The sequence below is a fragment of the Zalophus californianus genome, chromosome 1 (genome assembly GCF_009762305.2).
Source record: "Zalophus californianus isolate mZalCal1 chromosome 1, mZalCal1.pri.v2, whole genome shotgun sequence".
NCBI lineage: Eukaryota > Metazoa > Chordata > Mammalia > Carnivora > Otariidae > Zalophus > Zalophus californianus.
The window spans coordinates 10841770-10864358 of NC_045595.1; the positions used below are offsets into that span (position 1 = coordinate 10841770).

General features: G+C 42.3%; 2 protein-coding genes across 2 annotated transcripts; one reads left to right on the forward strand and one right to left on the reverse strand.

Moving 5' to 3' along the window:
• Positions 1-1436: 1436 nt before the first annotated feature.
• LOC113917110 (olfactory receptor 7A17-like) lies at positions 1437-2369 on the forward strand. Its single transcript, XM_027584653.2, has one exon. It carries the CDS (start codon positions 1437-1439, stop codon positions 2367-2369), a length of 933 nt encoding a protein of 310 aa, XP_027440454.1.
• Positions 2370-18185: 15816 nt separating this feature from the next.
• Positions 18186-19118, reverse strand: LOC113917153 (olfactory receptor 7A17-like). The gene has a single exon (XM_027584764.2). The coding sequence runs from the start codon at positions 19116-19118 to the stop codon at positions 18186-18188; it is 933 nt and encodes a 310-aa protein (XP_027440565.2).
• Positions 19119-22589: the final 3471 nt, after the last annotated feature.

A 22589-nucleotide genomic window follows, 5' to 3' on the forward strand; every position in this document is an offset into this window, starting at 1 on the left:
CCTGAGACTAGGTACACTCATTTATAATTAATTTACATGGTGTGTTAAAGAGAAGTGTCCGTAGGACCCAGCAATACAGGCATCGTTGATGATACATGGTGGGAATGGAAGTCCAGTTGGATGACACAGGGGAAGGAATGGGGGACCTAAAATGGTTCCAGTGGAATTAGAACACATCCGAGGAGTTTTGCAGCTAAGGGGAGCAGGAAATCAGAGTATTTGGCTTGAAGCATGGGTGGTGAACTGTTTAGGGTGTGGTGGGTTTTGAACATATTCTGTATTTATTGAAAGACCCAGACCCATGCAGGTAACTATTCCCTTGCGACAGCAGTTCCTGAGATGCACATTTCTCAGAACCTTCTCTCACACTGAGTATTCACATGGAAAAGTGTGTTTCATATGCAACAAGGGGTAAGCTAACTAGCTTTACTTTGTAATACTTCATGACCAAAAAGTGTGTAAACGATGGAGGCATTTGTGAAACGCAGAGAAAACGCTCCCAAATCTGTTCAATGGTGAAAATAACTCATTTACTCACAGGAAGGAACAGTGCTATAAGCTTCCTACATGTGGTGGCCAATGCTGTATCCACCCTAGGAGGATGGGTACTGCTGTCCCCACTCTCTGAGTGAGGATAGTCCCATTTGGAATGGATTGATTGTCTCTCCCAAGTTCCAACATTGTATATGTGGTAGATCTGATGTTCAAAACCTGGTTTTCTGATTCAAAAATTTGGCACTTAAAATCATTTGGAAACGTCTTTTTTTATTTCATCTTTAAAAATCCCCTTCTATTGTCCTACATTGAGTACTACAGTGTGTATTTTCTGTTCTAAATTGCAGGTTTATTCCCTTTGCACATTTTTCTAGAGGGATATTCAATCAGTAAAATGTCTGACATCATAAAAAGCCCACTGTTTTCTTGTTTGGATACACTGTTCTTTTTCTGCTTTGTTAATTATTCTGGGCAGCAAGGGCATGTGGCAGGGGCTGGAAGGCTGCCAGAACCGGGGAAGCTTTCTGCCCATCACAGTCTCTCAGGAATCCCCTGAGTTTATTAGATCTCCTTTACCACTCGTGTCCATTTCTTTCCTGTGTTTTATGAACCTCCTTTTTGTTTTTTTAAAGATTGTATTTATTTATTGGACAGAGAGAGACACAGCGAGAGAGGGAACACAAGCAGGGGGAATGGGAGAGGGAGAAGCAGGCTTCCCGCCGAGCAGGGAGCCCGATGCGGGGCTCGAACCAAGGACCCTGGGCTCATGACCTTGAGTCAAAGGCAGACGCTTGACGACTGGACCACCCAGGCGCCCCAATAACTGACATTTAAAGAAAAACTTTAAAAAAAGAAAAAAAGTATTAAATAAATAAATGAAGCCCATAAAATTCAACACTTTTATGCTTTTTTTTTTCTTTCCTTGTAGGCAGCACCACCACATGGAAGCAGACAATGACACAGGAATTTCTGAGTTTCTTCTTCTGGGATTATCAGAGGAACCAGAATTACAGCCCATCATATTTAGGCTTTTCCTCTGCATGTACCTAATCACTGTGCTGGGGAACCTGCTCATCATCCTGGCCGTCAGCTCAGACTCCCATCTCCACACCCCCATGTACTTCTTCCTCGCCACCCTGTCCTTTGCAGACATCTGCTTCACCTCCACCACCATCCCCAAGATGCTGTGGAACATCCAGACTCAGAGCCAAGTCATCACTTATGCCGGCTGCGTCACACAGATGTACTTTTTCTTAATCTTTGGAGGCTGGGATGACTTTCTCCTGACTGTGATGGCTTATGACCGCTTCGTGGCCATCTGTCACCCCTTGCACTACACGGTCATCATGAACCCTCGGCTCTGTGGACTGCTGGTTCTGGTGTCCTGGGTCATCAGTGTTCTCAATTCCTTGTTACAGAGTTTAATGGTGTTGCGGCTGTCCTTCTGTGCAAAGGTGGAAATCCCCCATTTTTTCTGTGAATTCAATCAAGTAGTTGGGCAGGCCTGTTCCAACACCTTCCTTAATGATATGGTTATGTATTTCGGAATTGTGCTGCTTGGTGGCGCTCCCCTGGCTGGGATTCTTTATTCCTACTCGAAGATTGTTTCCTCCATACGTAGGATATCCTCAGCTCAGGGCAAGTATAAAGCATTTTCCACCTGTGCATCTCACCTCTCCATTGTCTCCTTGTTTTATTGTACAATTCTAGGAGTGTACCTTAGCTCTGCTGCTCCCCAGAGCTCCCACTCAAGTGCAGTAGCCTCGGTGATGTACACGGTGGTCACGCCCATGCTGAACCCCTTCATCTACAGCCTGAGGAACAGAGACATAAAGAGGGCTCTGAAAAGAATCACTGGGGTTCCAGTGATGTAAGGGGCCATCGTCCTGGGGTTGAAGAGGTGCCCATGATTGCAGGGCTCAGAGTCTGAGAGCCTGGAACTGCCATTCTTAGATCAGGCTGTGGAACTAGAACCTGCTCCTTCCACATGTTTCCTGCAATTTTCATTTGTTTGAATAATTCCACTTCTCCATACATTTAAGTAACTCACTTTACTAAATTTTGGCTCTGGCTGATATACACACAGGTTCCCCTTTGTCCATTTGCATACAATCCCAAAATTTTCCCCAACCTTGGACACAAATGCCTGGAAATTTCTGTATCTTACATGGGGCAAGTTGGATTTCTTAAAAATAAATTTATTTCATAGACTTCTACCATGCCAAGTAAATTTTCCCTAGCTTTCCCAGAAGGATAGTGTTGAGTTGTGTTCTTCATTTGGAGGTAACTACACTTGGCCACTAATCCCTTTACATAATTTTATTGTAGATGAAAATAGAAAAGCCCAGGGTTCACCTAGAGTCTGTATATCTTTTTACATCGCTTCCTTCACTCCTCTTCCTGATGATGTGGACTCTAACGTTGTTCTGTTGAAGTCTCAGGTTGTGACAGGGATGCTCAGGCTCAGAAAGCCTGGGCACTCCCCTGCACCCCTGTGCTTCCGGACATTCCCGCAGATGCTTCTCTGACCAGAGCCTCTGCTGGGGCCACACTGGCCCATTGGTTCTTACTGTGATTGCAAGACACACCTCAGCAATGCCCATCAGGGAGCTCTAACAAAACCAGGTTTATCCTCACAGGTCCTGGAGAGCACCTGGGATCCCAAAGGCCATTCAGGCAGGTGTCAGAGAGGGGAGCCTGCTTTTCCCTCTCCCTCTGCCTGATGCTCCCCCTGCTTGTGCTCGATTTCTCTCTCTTTCTGCCAAATAAATACATAAATTAGAAAATCTAAAAAAAAAGTAAGAAATTCCTAATTGTAATGGCAAACGTGTCTTGAAGCCAATGTCTGTAGCGGCCAAGGTTTATTATCAGAAGGACCCACTTGTCTACCTTATTGACTAGAATGATAGACCCCATCTGGAGACAGCAGGGCTGGGTCCCCACCACATGTCAATGCTTTGAAGATAAAGAGACCTAACCCAGGTTTGTTCCTCAGTCCATTGTAGACTTGGAGAAAATTATAACTCAAAGCTTAGATACAGTGCTAGGAGATTCACACATCAGGAAGGGGGCAAGGTCAAGGAAAGGAGTAAAACAAACAACAGAACCTGATTCACTTAATCTCTAACCTAGTCTTTTGGGAACAGATTCATTAGGAAAGCATCCTTTCTGTCCAGAGGACTTCTCCACTTGGGAATCATGTGCTTAGAGGCTGAGTCACAAGAGCCAAGTGTGCCTAATAAGCAAATACAGGGAGCTGTGAAGACCTCCTCATCTCCAGTCCATCAACCTGTGCGACCTTGGACGGGAAAGGCCATGTTTCTTGTCTGTTTGTTCCAAGTCCTAATTCTGGTTGGAGGCCAGTGCTTGGTCCTTCCTGCTGTCTCAGCTGAGGACAGAGCTTTAGTCCCTATCATCTGCTGTCCAGGGAGGAATTCAAACATCTACAAGGACAGCTTCCTGTCAAGATGCCCCAGCCAGGTGAGTCCAATACCCCAGTGGACCATGGATGACAGGGTCAGAGAGAATGGAAGCCAAGAACATTGACCCGTCACCATGTGGGAGCCAATTCAGCTTAGCCCAGAGCAGGAGATCCTTGTGTTTGTTTGCTTGATTAAGTAATTAATGTATTATTAGTGCTAATATCAATATCACAGAGTAACTGCTACTCACATTGTTGATGGTCTTTCATATTCTTTATCATTAAATTGCTATTATAACAATGCTGGAAAAAATAGTTTGAGATTGTTACATTCAATGTGTGGTTCTAACTGGATGTGATTTTGTCCCATGGGGGTCACTGATCACTGTCTGGAGCCAGCTTTGCCTGTCACACTGGAGAGGGGTGCATGGAGGCCAGAGATGCTCTAAACACCCTACAATGCACAGGATACACCCCACCCCAGGGCAGGCTGTGAGCAGAATGTCCATGTTGAGGAGACAGAGAAACCCAGAGTTAAAGAATATCAGTATTTGGAACAGAGCTACATTGAAAACTAATGATGTACTATATGTTAGCTAATTAAATTTAAATAAAATGAATAAACATATAACAACTAACAAACTAACTAAAGTAAAATAAAATAAAATAAGATAAATAAGATAAAAAAGAATTCATATTTAAACATAAAGGTACAGGGCACCTGGCTGTCTCAGCCAGTGGAACAAGAAACAACTGTTTTTTCTTTTTCTTTTTTTTTTTTTAATTTTTTATTGTTATGTTAATCACCATATATTACATCATTAGTTTTTGGTGCAGTGTTCCATGATTCATTGTTTGTTCATAACACCCAGTGCTCCATGCAGAACGTGCCCTCCTCAATACCCATCACCAGGCTAACCCATCCCCCTACCCCCCTCCCCTCTAGAACCCTCAGTTTGTTTTTCAGAGTCCATCATCTCTCATGGTTCGTCTCCCCCTCTGACATACTCCCCTTTTCTTCCTCTCCTGTTATCTTCTTCTTTTTCTTTTTTCTTAAAATATGTTGCGTTATTTGTTTCAGAAGTACAGATCTGTGATTCAACAGTCTTGCACAATTCACAGCGCTCACCATAGCACATACCCTCCCCAATGTCTATCACCCAGCCACCCCATCCCTCCCACCCCCAACCACTCCAGTAACACTCAGTATCTTTCCTGAGATTAAGAATTCCTCATATCAGTGAGGTCATGTGATACATGTCTTTCTCTGATTGACTTATTTCACTCAGCATAACACCCTCCAGTTCCATCCACGTCGTTGCAAATGGCAAGATCTCATTCCTTTTGATGGCTGCATAATATTCCATTGTGTATATATACCACCTCTTCTTTATCCATTCATCTGTCGATGGGCATCTTGGCTCTTTCCACAGTTTGGCTATGGTGGACATTGCTGCTATAAACATTGGGGTACACGTACCCCTTCGGGTCCCTACATTTGTATCTTTGTGGTAAATACCCAGTAGTGCAATTGCTGGATCGAACGGTAGCTCTAATTTCAACTGTTTGAGGAATCTCCATACTGTTTTCCAGAGGGGTTGCACCAGCTTGCATTCCCACCAACAGTGTAGGAGGGTTCCCCTTTCTCCACATCCCCGCCAACATCTGTCGTTCCCTGACTTGTTAATTTTAGCCATTCTGACGGGTGTGAGGTGGTATCTCATTGAGGTTTTGATTTGGATTTCCCTGATGCCAAGCGATGTCGAGCACTTTTTCATGTCCCTGTTGGCCATTTGGATGTCTTCTTTGGAGAAATGTCTGTTCATGTCTTCTGCCCATTTCTTGATTGGATTATTTGTTCTTTGGGTGTTGAGTTGGATAAGTTCTTTATAGATTTTGGATACTAGCCCTTTATCTGATATGTCATTTGCAAATATTTTCTCCCATTCTGTCGGTTGTCTTTTGGTTTTGTGGACTGTTTCTTTTGCTGTGCAGAAGCTTTTTATCTTGATGAAATCCCAATAGTTCATTTTTGCCCTGGCTTCCCGTGCCTTTGGCGATGTTTCTAGGAAGAAGTTGCTGCGGCTAAGGTCAAAAAGGTTGCTACCTGTGTTCTCCTTTAGGATTTGGATGGACTCCTGTCTCACGTTTAGGTCTTTCAACCATTTGGAGTCTATTTTTGTGTGTGGTGTAAGGAAATGGTCCAGTTTCATTCTTCTGCATGTGGCTGTCCAATTTTCCCAACACCATTTGTTGAAGAGACTGTCTTTTTGCCATTGGACATTCTTTCCTGCTTTGTCAAAAATAAGTTGACCATAGAGTTGAGGGTCCATTTCTGGGCTCTCAATTCTGTTCCATTGATCTATGTGTCTGTTTTTGTGCCAGTATCATACTGTCTTGATGATGACAGCTTTGTAATAGAGCTGGAAGTCCGGAACTGTGATGCCGCCAGCTTTGCTTTTCTTTTTCAGTATTCCTCTGGCTATTCTGGGTCTCTTCTGGTTCCATACAAATTTTAGGATTATTTGTTCCATTTCTTTGAAAAAAGTGGATGGTATTTTGATGGGGATTGCATTGAATGTGTAGATTGCTCTAGGTAGTATTGACATCTTCACAATGTTGATTCTCCCAATCCATGAGCATGGAACGTTTTTCCATTTCTTTGTGTCTTCTACAATTTCTTTCCTGAGTATTTTATAGTTTTCTGAGTACAGATCCTTTGCCTCTTTGGTTAGATTTATTCCTAGGTATCTAATGGTTTTGGGTGCAATTGTAAATGGGATAGACTCCTTGATTTGTCTCCCTTCTGTCTTGTTGTTGGTGTATAGGAATGCCACTGATTTCTGTGCATTGATTTTATATCCTGCTACTTTACTGAATTCCTGTATGAGTTCTAGCAGTTTTGGGGTGGAGTCTTTTGGGTTTTCCACATACAGTATCATATCATCTGCAAAGAGTGAGAGTTTGACTTCCTCTTTGCCGATTTGGATGCCTTTGATTTCTTTTTGTTGTCTGATTGCTGTGGCTAGGACTTCTAATACTATGTTGAATAGCAGTGGTGAGAGTGGACATCCCTGCCGCGTTCCTGACCTTAGGGGAAAAGCTCTCAGCCTTTCCCCATTGAGAATGATATTCGCTGTAGGTTTTTCATAGATGGCTTTTATGATATTGAAGTATGTACCCTCTATCCCTATACTCTGAAGAGTTTTGATCAAGAAAGGATGTTGTACTTTGTCAAATGCTTTTTCTGCATCTATTGAGAGGATCATATGATTCTTGTTCTTTCTTTTGTTAATGTATTGTATCACGTTGATTGATTTGCGGATGTTGAACCAGCCTTGCAGCCCAGGAATAAATCCCACTTGGTCGTGGTGAATAATCCTTTTAATGTACTGTTGGATCCTATTGGCTAGTATTTTGGTGAGAATTTTTGCATCCATGTTCATCAAGGATATTGGTCTGTAATTCTCTTTTTTGGTGGGGTCTTTGTCTGGTTTTGGGATCAAGGTAATGCTGGCCTCATAAAATGAGTTTGGAAGTTTCCCTTCCATTTCTATTTTTTGGAACAGTTTCAGGAGAATAGGTATTAATTCTTCTTGAAATGTCTGATAGAATTCCCCTGGGAAGCCATCTGGCCCTGGGCTTTTGTTTCTTGGGAGATTTTTGATGACTGTTTCAATTTCCTTAGTGGTTATAGGTCTGTTCAGGTTTTCTATTTCTTCCTGGTTCAATTTTGGTAGTTTATACATCTCTAGGAATGCACCCATTTCTTCCAGGTTATCTAATTTGCTGGCATAGAGTTGCTCATAATATGTTCTTATAATTGTTTGTATTTCTTTGGTGTTGCTTGTGATCTCTCCTCTTTCATTCATGATTTTGTTGATTTGGGTCATTTCTCTTTTCTTTTTGATCAGTCTGGCCAGGGGTTTATCAATCTTGTTAATTCTTTCAAAGAACCAGCTCCTAGTTTCGTTGATCTGTTCTACTGTTCTTTTGGTTTCTAGTTCATTGATTTCTGCTCTGATCTTTATGATTTCTCTTCTCCTGCTGGGTTTAGGCTTTCTTTGCTGTTCTTTCTCCAGCTCCTTTAGGTGTAGGGTTAGGTTGTGTATTTGAGACCTTTCTTGTTTCTTGAGAAAGGCTTGTATTGCTATATACTTTCCTCTCAGGACTGCCTTTGCTGTATCCCAAAGATTTTGAACAGTTGTGTTTTCATTTTCATTGGTTTCCATGAATTTTTTTAATTCTTCTTTAATTTCTTGGTTGACCCATTCATTCTTTAGTAGGATGCTCTTTAGCCTCCATGTATTTGAGTTCTTTCCGACTTTCCTCTTGTGGTTGAGTTCTAGTTTCAAAGCATTGTGGTCTGAAAATATGCAGGGAATGATCCCAATCTTTTGGTACCGATTGAGACCTGATTTGTGACCTAGGATGTGATCAATTCTGGAGAATGTTCCATGGGCACTAGAGAAGAATGTGTATTCCGTTGCTTTGGGATGGAATGTTCTGAATATGTCTGTGAAGTCCATTTGGTCCAGTGTGTCATTTAAAGTCTTTATTTCCTTGTTGATCTTTTGCTTAGATGATCTGTCCATTTCAGTCAGGGGGGTGTTAAAGTCCCCCACTATTATTGTATTGTTGTCAATGTGTTTCTTTGCTTTTGTTATTAATTGCCTTATATAATTGGCTGCTCCCATGTTCGGGGCATAAATATTTACAATTGTTAGATCTTCTTGTTGGATAGACCCTTTTGTAGGATATAGTGTCCTTCCTCATCTCTTATTACAGTCTTTGTTTTAAAATCTAGTTTCTCTGATATAAGGATTGCCACCCCAGCTTTCTTTTGATGTCCATTAGCATGGTAAATGGTTTTCCACCCCCTCACTTTCAATCTGGGGGTGTCTTTGGGTGTAAAATGAGTCTCTTGCAGACAGCATATTGATGGGTCTTGTTTTTTAATCCAATCTGATAGCCTGTGTCTTTTGATTGGGGCATTTAGCCCATTTACATTCAGGGTTACTATTGAAAGGTATGAATTTAGTGCCATTGTATTACCTGTAAGGTGACTGTTAACTGTCTGTTGTCTGTGTTCGTTTCTGCTCTTTGCTGTTTTTAGGTTCTCTCTTTGCTTAGAGGACCCCTCTCAATATTTCTTGGAGGGCTGGTTTCGTGTTTGCAAATTCCTTTAGTTTTTGTTTGTTCTGGAAGCTTTTTATCTCTCCTTCTATTTTCAATGATAGCCTAGCTGGATATAGTATTCTTGGCTGCATATTTTTCTCGTTTAGTGCTCTGAAGATATCTTGCCAGTCCTTTCTGGCCTGCCAGGTCTCTGTGGATAGGTCTGTTGCCAATCTAATGTTTCTACCATTGTAGGTTACATATCTCTTCTCCCGAGCTGCTTTCAGGATTTTCTCTTTGTCTCTGAGACTCGTAAGTTTTACTATTAGATGTCGGGGTGTTGACCTATTTTTATTGATTTTGAGAGGGGTTCTCTGTGCCTCCTGGGTTTTAATGCCTGTTTCCTTCCTCACATTAGGGAAGTTCTCTGCTATAATTTGCTCCAATATACCTTCTGCCCCTCTCTCTCTCTCTTCTTCTTCTGGGATCCCAATTATTCTAATGTTGTTTCGTCTTATCGTATCACTTATCTCTCGAATTCTGCCCTCGTGATCTTGTAGTTGTTTCTCTCTCTTTTTCTCAGCCTCTTTATTTTCCATCATTTGGTCTTCTATATCGCTGATTCTCTCTTCTGCCTCATTTATCCTAGCATTTAGTGCCCCCATTTTTGATTGCACCTCATCAATAGCCTTTTTGATTTCGATTTGGTTAGATTTTAGTTCTTTTATTTCTCCAGAAAGGGTTTCTCTAATAACTTCCACGCTTTTTTCAAGCCCAGCTAGTATCTTTAAAGTCATGATTCTGAACTCTAGGTCCGACATCATACTAATGTCCGTATTGAGTAGGTCCCTGGCTGACGGTACTACCTCTTGTTCTTTTTGCTGAGGTGATTTCTTTCGTCTTGTCATTTTGTCCAGAGGAGAATAGATGAATGAGAGAACAAAAGGCTAACAGGTTTACAACGTCCCCAGCAAATATACTGTATACAAATCAGAAAAGACCTGAAACCAGGGGAAAAGAAAGGGAAAGAAAGAAAAAAGAAAGAGAAAAAGAAAAAAAAAAAGAAAAAAAAAGATAAAAACAAAACAATTCAGAAAAGGCAGAATATGATCAAATATGATCAGGCTAGTGCATAGATCAGTGCCACACACTAGATTTTGGGCATATTTTGGTCTGTTAGAAAAAAGTGCCTCGTAAAATTTTAAAGGAAGAAAGACATATGTACAAAATAAGGGTTGATACAATGAAGGGATGGAAGATGACTGTAAAGATGAAAATTATAAAAGATTTTATAAAAGGACTTGGTAAGATAAGTTGTTTGAAAAAAGAAAGAAGATTTAAGGAAAAAAAAAAAAGGAAAAAGGGAGAGAATGTGATCAGGCAGGAGACTAGAACAAAGCCATACACTAGTGGTTTAGGGTATATTTTGATCTGTTAGAAGAAACTGTACCTCAAAATTTTAAAGAGAGAACAACTTATATATATATGCCAAAAACAAGGATAACTACTATGAAGGGATAAAATATGACTCTAAAAATGAAAAAAAAAAAAATAAAAAATGTTTTTTTTTTAAAAAAAGGGATTTATAAGATGTTGGTTGAAAAAGGGAAAAAGAAAAATAAAAAAAAGTCAACAAAAATTAACTTTGATGAAATAATGAATCATGGTAAAAAAAAAAAAAAAAAAAAAAAAGAAGCCATGAATCTATGTGCAGTATTCCCCTAGCGCTGGAGTTCTCCTATTCTCCTTGATCGATCAACTTGGTCTTGGCTTGCTGGCTGTTTGTGCTGATCTTCTGGGGGAGGGGCCTGTTGCTGTGGTTTCCAAATGTCTTTGCCGGAGGCGGAATTACCCCGCCCTTGTGGGTCCGGGCTAAGGAAGCTGCTCCGGTTTGCTCTCAGGAGTTTTTGTTCCCTGCAAGCTCTCGGTACAGCTTTGGAGGCCCAGGGCGAAAATGGCGGCCTCCCAGTCTCCGCCCGGAGGAGCCGAGAACTCGGGGCCCCACTCCTCAGTGCGCCCCCAGAGAAAAGCAGTCACTCCCATCTCCCCGGTCTCCGGCCGCACTCCGTGCTCACCCGGCCTGTGATCGAGCGTTGCTATCTCTGGCACCCGACCCCGCTCGGAGTCTCCAAACCCAGCAGATCCCTGCAGTGCGTTCCCGCACCGCTCCTCCCCAGGAAGGAATGGGAGTCTCCCCGGATCTGCTGCTTGTTGGGTCCCTGCTGGAGGAGCCGTGCCCCGACTGGGCCGCAGATCACAGTTTGTGGCAACCCAGAGCTGAGAGCCCGCGACTCTGCTCCGTCTCTGCAGCCGGCTTCCCTGCTCTGATACCTGGGAGCTCTGCTGCACTCAGGCACCCCCGGTCTCTCTGTGACCCCAAGGGTCCTGAGACCACACTGTCCCGGGAGGATTCCACCCCCCGCTTAGCCACTGCAGCGACGTCCCTCCGCCGAGCCAATTTTTAAAAGGTCCGATTTTGTGCTCCGCGGCTCTAGCACTTGCCAGAAGCGGCCGGCGGAGCCCCTCCCCCGCCGTCTATCCTCCCGAATATCGCCTCGGATTCACTTCTCCGCACGCCCTACCTTCCAGTAAGTGGTCGCTTCTCTGTTCAGAGAGTTGTTGCTACTCTCCTGTTCGATCTCCTGTTGAGTTCGTAGGTGTTCAGAATGGTTTGATCCCTATTCAGCTGAATTCCTGAGACCAGACAAAATCTAGGTCTCCTACTCCTCCGCCATCTTGCTCCGCCCCCCCCAAAACCACCACATTCTAAACAATCAAATACTCTGATTTCCTGCTCCCCTTAGCTGCAAAACTCCTTGTTTTAATGTTCTAATTTCACTGGTATCACTTTAGGTTGCCCACTCCTTCCCCTTTCTCATCCAACTGGACTTCCATTCCCACCATGTATCGTCAACAGTGATGCCTGTATCCTGGGTCCTATGGACACTTCTCTTTTGAACACACTACGTAAATTAATTATAAATGAGTGTACCTAGTCTCAGGTGACCTCAGGTCAAAGTTCTCAGCTTCCATTCTCTCTGCTCCTTTCCTGAAGTACCTGCTGAGCTCTCAGGTTCACCTGGTTGGGGTCTCTAAGATGAAAGTCTCCATGTGGAGGTCTGAATTCCTCCCCGGATGGTTGATGCTCGAGACCGCAGCTCTGTTCCCAGACAGGACAGCAGGAAGCAGATAGGCATGGGTCCCCCAGCCAGACTTAGGAACCCAGAAATAACAACCATGTTGTGGCCAATCCAAGGTTTCACATGCTGAAGCTCTGCAGCAGAGGAGATATTTACAGCTCTGTGTCTGCTCATTAGGCACTGTTTCCATTGTTACTCCCACCTCAGAGCACTGCATTCCCAGTGGACAACTGGTCTGGACAGAAAGGCAACTTTTCCTGCTGATATTTTGTTCCTGGGAGGCCAGATTAGAAGTCAGGTGAATCCATTTTTTTTTTAATCCTCTTTCTCATGAATTTACCTGCCTTCCAGAGTTTTAACCTCCTTGACTTTACCTTAACTTTGAGATGATACTGAATTTCTTTAGTTGATAGTTTACTTTACCATTTACAGCGTTAGGGTGATTTTAGTAAATAAGCCATGTGATCCTCTTCCTGTGTGGTTTGGAGAGAAAAGACTCAGTACTCACCCTAGAGTTGAGATCAATTGTGTTTGATTCTCCAAAGAAAGGCCTCTGAGTTGACATCAAATATACCTAGGAAAAATACTTTAGTAGGCAGGATAATGTCCCCCGAATATTTCCACATCTTAATCTACAGAATCTTTGGATATGTCTTGTGTCATGGCAAGGGAGAATTAAGGTTGCAAATGGGATTAACATTGCTAGTCAGCTGATCCAGGATAAAGTTATTCTGATTATACAGCTGGGCTCAATAGATGACAAGCGTCCTGCAGTGGTGGAAGGGGGAGGCAGCAGTCTTGGAGTCAGAGAGAGATTTCGAGATGCTATTTTGTTGGCTTTCAAGGTAAAGGGAAGGGACAAAACCAGGGAGTACAGGTGGCCCTAAAGCTGAAATAGGCAAGAAAACCTATTCTCCCCAGACCTCCACAATGAACTCTTCTCTGCAGACAGAATGATTTTAGCCCAGGGGGACCTATTTCAGTCTTCTGACTTCCAGGACTATCGGAAAATAAACTGATTTGTTTAAAGGGAGCAGCGTGGTCATTTCTTACAACCACAATGAAAAAATAATCCAGATATTTATCCAATAACACTTTCTTCAAGGGAAGTGAAAGCAGCCTTGGATTTTATTCATTTACATTCTCTTGGATAAGGATATACCGTGTTGGTGCCCTACTTCAAGTAGACAAAGGAGTCTGAAGTCACTTTGGAGTTGTTCAGCCCCACGAGCTGGTACAGAAGATCTCCCATGCCATGAGCCATGCTGACTTGCAGGTACTATCGTAGAAAAAAATCCTTAAGGCGATTTTTTCTATCTTAAATCTTTGTGTCCAAATTTTTACATAGTTTAACTTTCACGCTAATCTAAATATTCATTCTTTTCATTCTTATCCTCTCCCACTTTCTTTCAAGTTTATTGTGACAGGAAAGATCACCTAATAACGATTCTGTGTGTGTGCACATGAGCACCCAGGTTTACTTCAAAGAAAAGTGTGAATAAACACACGCACACACAAATATCATACCCCTCACCTTTGAAAATTTTGTTAGGATCTACAAAATATGCCCACAGCTTTGTTTATTAGCCACAATATCACTCTGAAATTGATTTTATTATCCCCATGTTATCTTCAAAAATAAGAAAACTGAGGCTCAAGCTGAGAGCTTTCCCCCTAAGGTCAGGAACACGGCAGGGATGTCCACTATCACCACTGCTATTCCACATATTATTAGAAGTCCTAGCCACAGCAATGACACAACAAAAAGAAATCAAAGACATCAAATTGGCAAAGAGGAAGTCAAACTCTCACTCTTTGCAGATGATATGATACTTTATGTGGAAAACCCAAAAGACTCCACCCCAAAACTGCTAGAACTCCTACAGGAATTCACTAAAGTGACAGGATATAAAAATCAATGCACAGAAATCAGTGGCATTCCTATACACCAACAACAAGACAGAAGAGAGACAAATTAAGGAGTCGATCTCATTTAGAATTGCACCCAAAACAATAAGATACCTAGGAATAAATCTAACCAAAGAGATAAAGGATCTGTACTCAGAAAACTATAAAATACTCATGAAAGAAATTGAGGAAGACACAAAGAAATGGAAAAACGTTCCATGCTTATGGATTGGAAGAACGAACATTCTGAAGATGTCAATGCTACCTAGAGCAATCTACACATTCAATGCAATCTCCATCAAAATACCAACCACTCTTTTCAAAGAAATGGAACAAATAATCCTAAAATTTGTATGGAACCAGAAGAGACCCTGAAAAGCCAGAGGAATGTTGAAAAAGAAAAGCAAAGCTGGCAACATCACAACTCTGGACTTCCAGCTCTATTACAAAGCTGCCATCATCAAGACAGTATGGTACTGGCACAAAAACAGACACATAGATCAAAGGAACAGAATCGAGAGCCCAGAAATGGAACCTCAACTCTATGGTCAACTCATCTTTGACAAAGCAGGAAAAAATGTCCAATGGCAGCAAGACAGTCTCTTCAACAAGTGGTGTTGGGAAATTGGACAGCCACATGCAGAAGAATGAAACTGGATCATTTCCTTACACCACACACAAAAATAGACTCCAAATTAGGTTGAAAGACCTAAACGTGAGACAGGAGTCCATCCAAATCCTAAAGGAGAACACATGTAGCAACCTCTTTGACCTCAACCGCAGCAACTTCTTCCTAGAAACATCTCCAAAGGCAAGGGAAGCAAGGGCAAAAATGAACTATTGGGATTTCATCAAGATAAAAAGCTTTTGGTGAGCAAAAGAAACAGTCAAGAAAAGCAAAAGACGACCAACAGAATGGGAGAAAATATTTGCAAATGACATATCAGTTAAAGGGCTAGTATCCAAAATCTATAAAGAACTTATCAAACTCAACACCCAAAGAACAAATAATCCAATCAAGAAATGGGCAGAAGACATGAACAGACATTTTTCCAAAGAAGACTTCCAAATGGCCAACAGACACATGAAAAAGTGCTCAACATCGCTCGGCATCAGGGAAATCCAAATCAAATCCTCCATGAGATACCACCTCACACCAGTCAAATGCCTAAAATTAAGAAGTCAGGAAATGATAGATGTTGGTGGGGTTGCGGAGAAAGGGGAACCCTCCTACAATGTTGGTGGGAATGCAAGCTGGTGAAAACACTCTTGGAAACAGTATGGAGGTTCCTCAACAGTTGAAAATACAGCTACCATACGATCCAGCAATTGCACTACTGGGTATTTACCACAAAGATACAAATGTAGGGATCCAAAGGGGTACGTGCACCCCAATGTGTATAGCAGCAATGTCCATAATACCCAAACTGTGGAAAGAGCCAAGATGTCCATTAACAGATGACTGGATAAAGAAGAGGTGGTATATATACACAATGGAGTATTATGCAGCCATCAAAAGGAATGAGATCTTGCCATTTGCAGCGACATGGTTGGAACTGGAGGGTTTTATGCTGAGTTAAATAAGTCAATCAGAGAAAGACATGTATCATAAGACCTCACTGATATGAGGAATTCTTAATCTCAGGATACAAACTGAGTGTTGCTAGAGTGGTGGGTGTGTGGGAGGGATGGGGTGGCTGGGTGATAGACATTGGGGAGGCTATGTGCTATGGCGAGTGCTGTGAATTGTGCAAGACTGTTGAATCACCGATCTGTACCTCTGAAACAAATGATGCAATACATGTCCAAAAAAAAAAAAAAAGAAGAAGACAGCAGGAGGGGAAGAATGAAGCAGGGAAATCGGAGGGGGAGATGAACCATGAGAGATGATGGACTCTGAAAAACAAACTGAGGGTTCTAGAGGGGAGGAGCGTGGGTGGATTGGTTAGCCTTGTGATGGATATAAAAGAGGGCCCGTTCTGCATGAAGCACTGGGTGTTTTGCACTAACAATGTATCATGGAACAGTACATCCAAAACAAATGATATAATGTATGGTGATTAACATAACAATAAAAAAGATTCCACAAAAAAAAAAAAGAAAACTGAGGGTCAGGGGCATGAAATTTTAATAAGTTACAGAACAAAGTAGTTAAAGCTTATTGTGCACTTTCTGGAATTTATAGAAACAGGATCATTCAGAATGTCCTCCTAAATGTTGCCCAACTCCTCTATGCATCAAACTGTATAGTTTATTTAAAAATTTTTTCAAAGTGTAGTTGACACACAAAGTTCTTTAGTTTCCAGTGTGCAACATAGTGGTTCAACCGCCAATTCTTTAGGTTATGCTGGGCTCACCACAAATGTGAAGCTATGTAGTTTAAATAGGTGCAGTTTCTTACATATAATTATACTTCAGGGATATACTTGAAGGAAAAAGTCTAGTGGACCGTAGCTGAGGGTAAGATCTAGTGCACTGGTGTAGCTGATTCACAATGAACAGGGATGGAAGGTATCACTCCTAACTAGGAAGAAAGCAGTGTCTCTAGGGATATGGGAAAAAGGAAATTAAATTAAGGTAATTCACATTTGGTATGCCTGCTCTAAATCAGTCCCTGGTACTGATTTTATATTCAAAGTACTCTTTCCTAAAGAAAAAAGAAGGCCCAAAGTGAGTAGAACAAAGGAAATCATAAAAAAGAAACATTTTGTATAGGAATAAAATCTTTGAAATTTTGCATCATCATATTTGTGATTATCCTGACACGAAGAATATACCTGGTCAATCTATTTGTTCAAATTTGTTTTTCCATGTAGACTGCACTGGGAGGTACATGTTTGCTACTCAGTGTTTGCCAGTGGCTATGGTAGGCTTTCTGGACAGGGAGCTGCATCACAGAATAAAAGCAGGAGACCAGTTCAGAAACACAGGAGCATGTTTCCAGAGTAACTGTCTGACTTTAAGAACCTTGATTGTAATGTAATTACCTGATTAAGCTTTTGATCTCTGAGGCATGCATTTTTAAAGCAGTCAGGTTGATTAAACACACTATTAGGTGAGGATCACAATTACCAGTTAAGTGTTCAGGCTGCCCCAGCTATAAAGTACCTCTTCAAAAAGCCCTGGGTAACCTCCATACTGACACAAGAGTGACCATGATTTTCCCACTGAACACCCAAATTCTAATCATATAAAAATCTCGAATAAAGTGTGAACCCACAAACCCCTAACCTAACCAATAAAGGCAGATCCCTCAGGGGAATTCTGTCTCCCTCTCAATGCCACTCTCCCTCTCTGACAGCTCCCTGAATGGCTTTGGGATCCGAGGTGCTCGCCAGGACCTGTGAGGATAAACCTGGTTTTGTTAGAGCTCCCTGATGGGCATTGCTGAGGTGTGTCTTGCAATCACAGTAAGAACCCAAGGGCCAGTGTGGCCCCAGCAGAGGCTCTGGTCAGAGAAGCATCTGTGGGAATGTCCAGAAGCACAGGGGTGCAGGGGAGTGCCCAGGCTTTCCTAGCCTGAGCATCCCTGTCACAACCTGAGACCTCAATAGAACAATGTTAGAGTCCACATCATCAGGAAGAGGAGTGAAGGAAGCGATGTAAAAAGATATACAGACTCTAGGGGAACCCTGGGCTTTTCTATTTTCATCTACAATAAAATTAGGTGAAGGGTTTAGTGGCCAAGTGTAGTCACTTCTAAATGAAGAACACGACTCAACACTATCCTTCTGGAAAAGCTAGGGAAAATTTATTTGGCATGGTAGAAGTCTATGAAATAAATTTATTTTTAAGAAATCCAACTTGCCCCATGTAAGATACAGAAATTTCCAGGTATTTGCGACCAAGGTTGGGGAAAATTTTGGGATTGTATGCAAATGGACAAAGGGGAAGCTGTCTGTATATCAGCCAGAGCCGAAGCTTAGTAAAGTGAGTTACTTAAATGTATCGAGAAGTGGAATTATTCAAAAAATGAAAATTCCAGGAAACGTGGAAGGAGCAGGTTCTAGTTCCACAGCCTGATCTAAGAATGGCAGTTCCAGGCTCTCAGACGCTGAGCCCTGCAATCATGGGCACCTCCTCAACCGCAGGACCATTGGCATTTATATCACTGTAACCCCAGTGATTCTTTTCAGAGTCCTCTTTATGTCTCTGTTCCTCAGGCTGTAGATGAAGGGGTTCAGCATGGGCGTCACCACCGTGTACATCACCGAGGCTACTGCATTTGAGTGGGAGATCTGGGGAGCAGCAGAGCTAAGGTACACTCCTAGGCTGGTACAAAAAAATAAGGAGACAACAGAGAGGTGAGATGCACAGGTGGAAAATGCTTTATACTTGCCCTGAGCTGAGGATATCCTACGTACGGAGAAAACAATCTTCGAGTAGGAATAAAGGATCCCAGCCAGGGGAGCGCCACCAAGCAGCACAATTCCGAAGTACATCAGCATGTCGTTAAGGAAGGTGTCAGAACAGGCCTGCCCAACTACTTGATTGAGTTCACAGAAAAAATGGGGGATTTCCACCTTTGTACGGAAGGACAGCCGCAACACCTTTAAACTCTGTAACAAGGAATTGAGAACACTGATGACCCAGGACACCAGAACCAGCAGTCCACAGAGCCGAGAGTTCATGATGACCGTGTAGTGCAGGGGGTGACAGATGGCCACGAAGCGGTCATAGGCCATCACAGTCAGGAGAAAGTCGTCCCAGGCTCCAAAGATTATGAAAAAGTATATCTGTGTGAGGCAGCCGGCATAGGTGATGACTTGGCTCTGAGTCTGGATGTTCCACAGCATCTTGGGGACTGTGGTGGAGGTGAAGCAGATGTCTACAAAGGACAGGCTTGCGAGGAAGAAGTACATGGGGGTGTGGAGATGGGAGTCTGAGCTGACGGCCAGGATGATGAGCAGGTTCCCAAGCACAGTGATTAGGTACAGGCAGAGGAAAAGCCCAAATATGATGGGCTGTAATTCTGGTTCCTCTGATAATCCCAGAAGAAGAAACTCTGAAATTCCTGTGTCATTGTCTGCTTCCATGTGGTGGTGGTGACTACAAGGAAAGAAAAAAAAAGCTTAAAAGTGTTGAATTATATGGGCTTCATTTATTTATTTATTACTTTTTTTTCTTTTTTTTAAAGTTTTTCTTTAAATGTCAGTGGAGTGCCTGGGTGGTTCAGTGGTCAAGCGCCTGCTTTCGACTCAGGTCATGATCCCAGGGTCCTGGGACTGAGCCCCAAATCGGGCTGCCTGATCAGTGGGGAGGCAGATTCTCCCTCTGCCTGCTGCTCCCCCTGCTTGTGTTCCCTCTCTCGATGTGTCTCTCTGTGTCAAATAATAAATAAAATCTTTAAAATAAAAGATTGTTCATATAACACAGGGAAAAAATGGACACGAGTGGTAAAGGAGATCTAATAAACTCAGGGGATTCCTGAGAGACTCTGATAAGCAGAAAGCTTCCCCGGTCTGGCAGCCTTCCAGCCCCTGCCACATGCCCTTGCTGCCCAGAATAATTAACAAAGCAGAAAAAGAACAGTGTATCCAAACAAGAAAAGAGTGGGCTATTTATGATGTCAGACATTTTACTGATTGAATATCCCTCTAGAAAAATGTGCAAAGGAAATAAATCTGCAATTTACAACAGAAAATACACACTGTAGTACTCAATGTAGGACAATAGAAGGGGATTTTTAAAGATGAATTAACAAAGGACTTTTCTGAATGATTTTAAGTGTCAAATTTTTGAATCAGAAAACCAGGTTTTGAACATCAGATCTACCACATATACAATGTTGGAACTTGGGAGAGACAATCAATCCATTCCAAATGGGACTATCCTCCCTCAGAGAGTGGGGACAGCAGTACCCATCCTCCTAGGGTGGATACAGCATGGGTCACTACATGTAGGAAGCTTATAGCACTGTTCCTTCCTGTGAGTAAATGAGTTATTTTCACCATTGAACAGATTTGGGTGCGTTTTCTCTGCTTTTCAAAAATGTCTCCATCATTTACACACTTTTTGGCAATGAAGTATTACAAAGTAAAGCTAGTTAGCATACACTTTGTTGCACATTAAACACACTTTTCCATGTGAATACTCAGTGTGAGAGAAGGTTCTGAGAAATGTGTATCTCAGGAACTGTTGTTGCAAGGGAATAGTTACCTGCATGGGTCTGGGTCTTTCAATAAATACAGAACATGTGCAAAACCCATCACACCCTAAACAGTTCACCACCCATGCTCCAAGCCAAATACTCTGATTTCCTGCTCCCCTTAGCTGCAAAACTCCTCGGATATGTTCTAATTTCACTGAAACCATTTTAGGCCCCCCATTCCTTCCCCTGTGTCATCCAACTGGACTTCCATTCCCACCATGTATCATCAACGATGCCTGTATTGCTGGGTCCTATGGACACTTCTCTTTTGAACACACTACGTAAATTAATTATAAATGAGTGTACCTAGTCTCAGGTGACCTCAGGTCAAAGTTCTCAGCTTCCATTCTCTCTGCTCCTTTCCTGAAGTACCTGCTGAGCTCTCAGGCTCACCTGGTTGGGGTCTCTAAGATGAAAGTCTCCATGTGGAGGTCTGAATTCCTCCCCGGATGGTTGATGCTTGAGACCGCAGCTCTGTTCCCAGACGGGACAGCAGGAAGCAGAGAGGCATGGGTCCCCCAGCCAGACTTAGGAACCCAGAAATAACAACCATGTTGTGGCCAGTCCAAGGTTTCCCATGCTGAAGCTCTGCAGCAGAGGAGATATTTACAGCTCTGTGTCTGCTCATTAGGCACTGTTTCCATTGTTACTCCCACCTCAGAGCACTCCATTCCCAGTGGGCAACTGGTCTGGACAGAAAGGCAACTTTTCCTGCTGATACTTGGTTCCTGGGAGGCCAGATTAGAAGTCAAGTGAATCCATTTTTTTTTAATCTTCTTTGTCATGAATTTACCTGCCTTCCAGAGTTCTAACGTCCTTGACTTTACCTTAACTTTGAGATGATACTGAATTTCTTTACTTGATGGTTTACTTTACCATTTACAGCTTTAGGGTGATTTTAGTAAATAAGCCATGTGATCCTCTTCCTGTGTGGTTTGGAGAGAAAAGACTCAGTACTCACCCTAGAGTTGAGAGCAATTGTGTTTGATTCTCCAAAGAAGGGTCCCTGAGTTGACATTAAATATACCTCGGAAAACACTTTAGTCGGCAGAATAATGTCCCCCGAATATTTCCACATCTTAAACTACAGAAGTTTTGGATATGTCTTGTGTCATGGGAAGGAAGAATTAAGGTTGCAAATGGGATTAACATTGCTAGTCAGCTGGCCCAGGATAAAGTTATTCTGATTATCCAGCTGGGCTCAATAGATGACAAGAGTCCTGCAGTGGTGGAAGAGGGAGGCAGAAATCTTGGAGTCAGAGAGAGATTTTGAGATGCTATTTTGTTGGCTTTGATGGTAAAGGGAAGGGACATAAACCAGGGAGTACAGGTGGCCCTAAAGCTGAAATAGGGAAGAAAACCTTTTCTCCCCAGATCTCCACATGAACTCTTCTCTGAAGACAGAGTGATTTTAGCCCAGGGGGACCTATTTCAGTCTTCTGACTTCCAGAACTATCAGAAAATAAATTGATTTGTTTTAAGGGAGCAGCATGGATTTCTTGCAACCACAGTGAAAAAATAATCCAGACATTTATCCAATAACACTTTGTCCAAGGGAAGTGAAAGCAGCCTTGGATTTTATTCATTTACATTCTCTTGGATAAGGATATACCGTGTTGGTGCCCTACTTCAAGTAGACAATGGAGTCTGAAGTCACTGTGGAGTTGTTCAGCCCCACGAGCTGGTACAGAAGATCTCCCATGCCATGAGCCATGCTGACTTGCAGGTACTAACCTAGAAAAGCTGAATCCTTAAGGCGATTTGTTCTATCTTAAATCTTTGTGTCCAAATTTTTACATATTTTAGCTTTCACGCTAATCTAAATATTCATTCTTTTCATTCTTATCCTCTCCCACTTTCTCTCAAGTTTACTTGTGACAGGAAAGATCACCTAATAATGATTCTGTGTGTGTGCACATGAGCACCCAGGTTTACTTCAAAGAAAATGTGAATAAACACACGCACACACAAATATCATACCCCTCACCTTTGAACATTTTCTTAGGGATCTACAAAATGTGCCCACAGCTTTGTTTATTAGCCACAATATCACTCTGAAATTGATTTTATTATCCCCATGATATCTTCAGAAATAAGAATATGGAGCCTCAAGCTGAGAGCTTTCCTCCTAAGGTCAGGAACACGTCAGGGATGTCCACTCTCACCACTGCTATTCAACATAGTATTAGAAGTCCTAGCCACAGCAATCAGACAACAAAAAGAAATCAGAGGCATCCAAATTGGCAAAGAGGAAGTCAAACTCTCACTCTTTTCAGATGATATGATACTTTATCTGGAAAACCCAAAAGACTCCACCCCAAAACTGCTAGAACTCCTACAGGAATTCACTAAAGTG

Bases quoted from the DNA above. Each gene is read 5' to 3' on its own strand.
- LOC113917110 (XM_027584653.2), top strand. From the start codon at position 1,437: ATGGAAGCAGACAATGACACAGGAATTTCTGAGTTTCTTCTTCTGGGA.
- LOC113917153 (XM_027584764.2), bottom strand. From the start codon at position 19,118: ATGGAAGCAGACAATGACACAGGAATTTCAGAGTTTCTTCTTCTGGGA.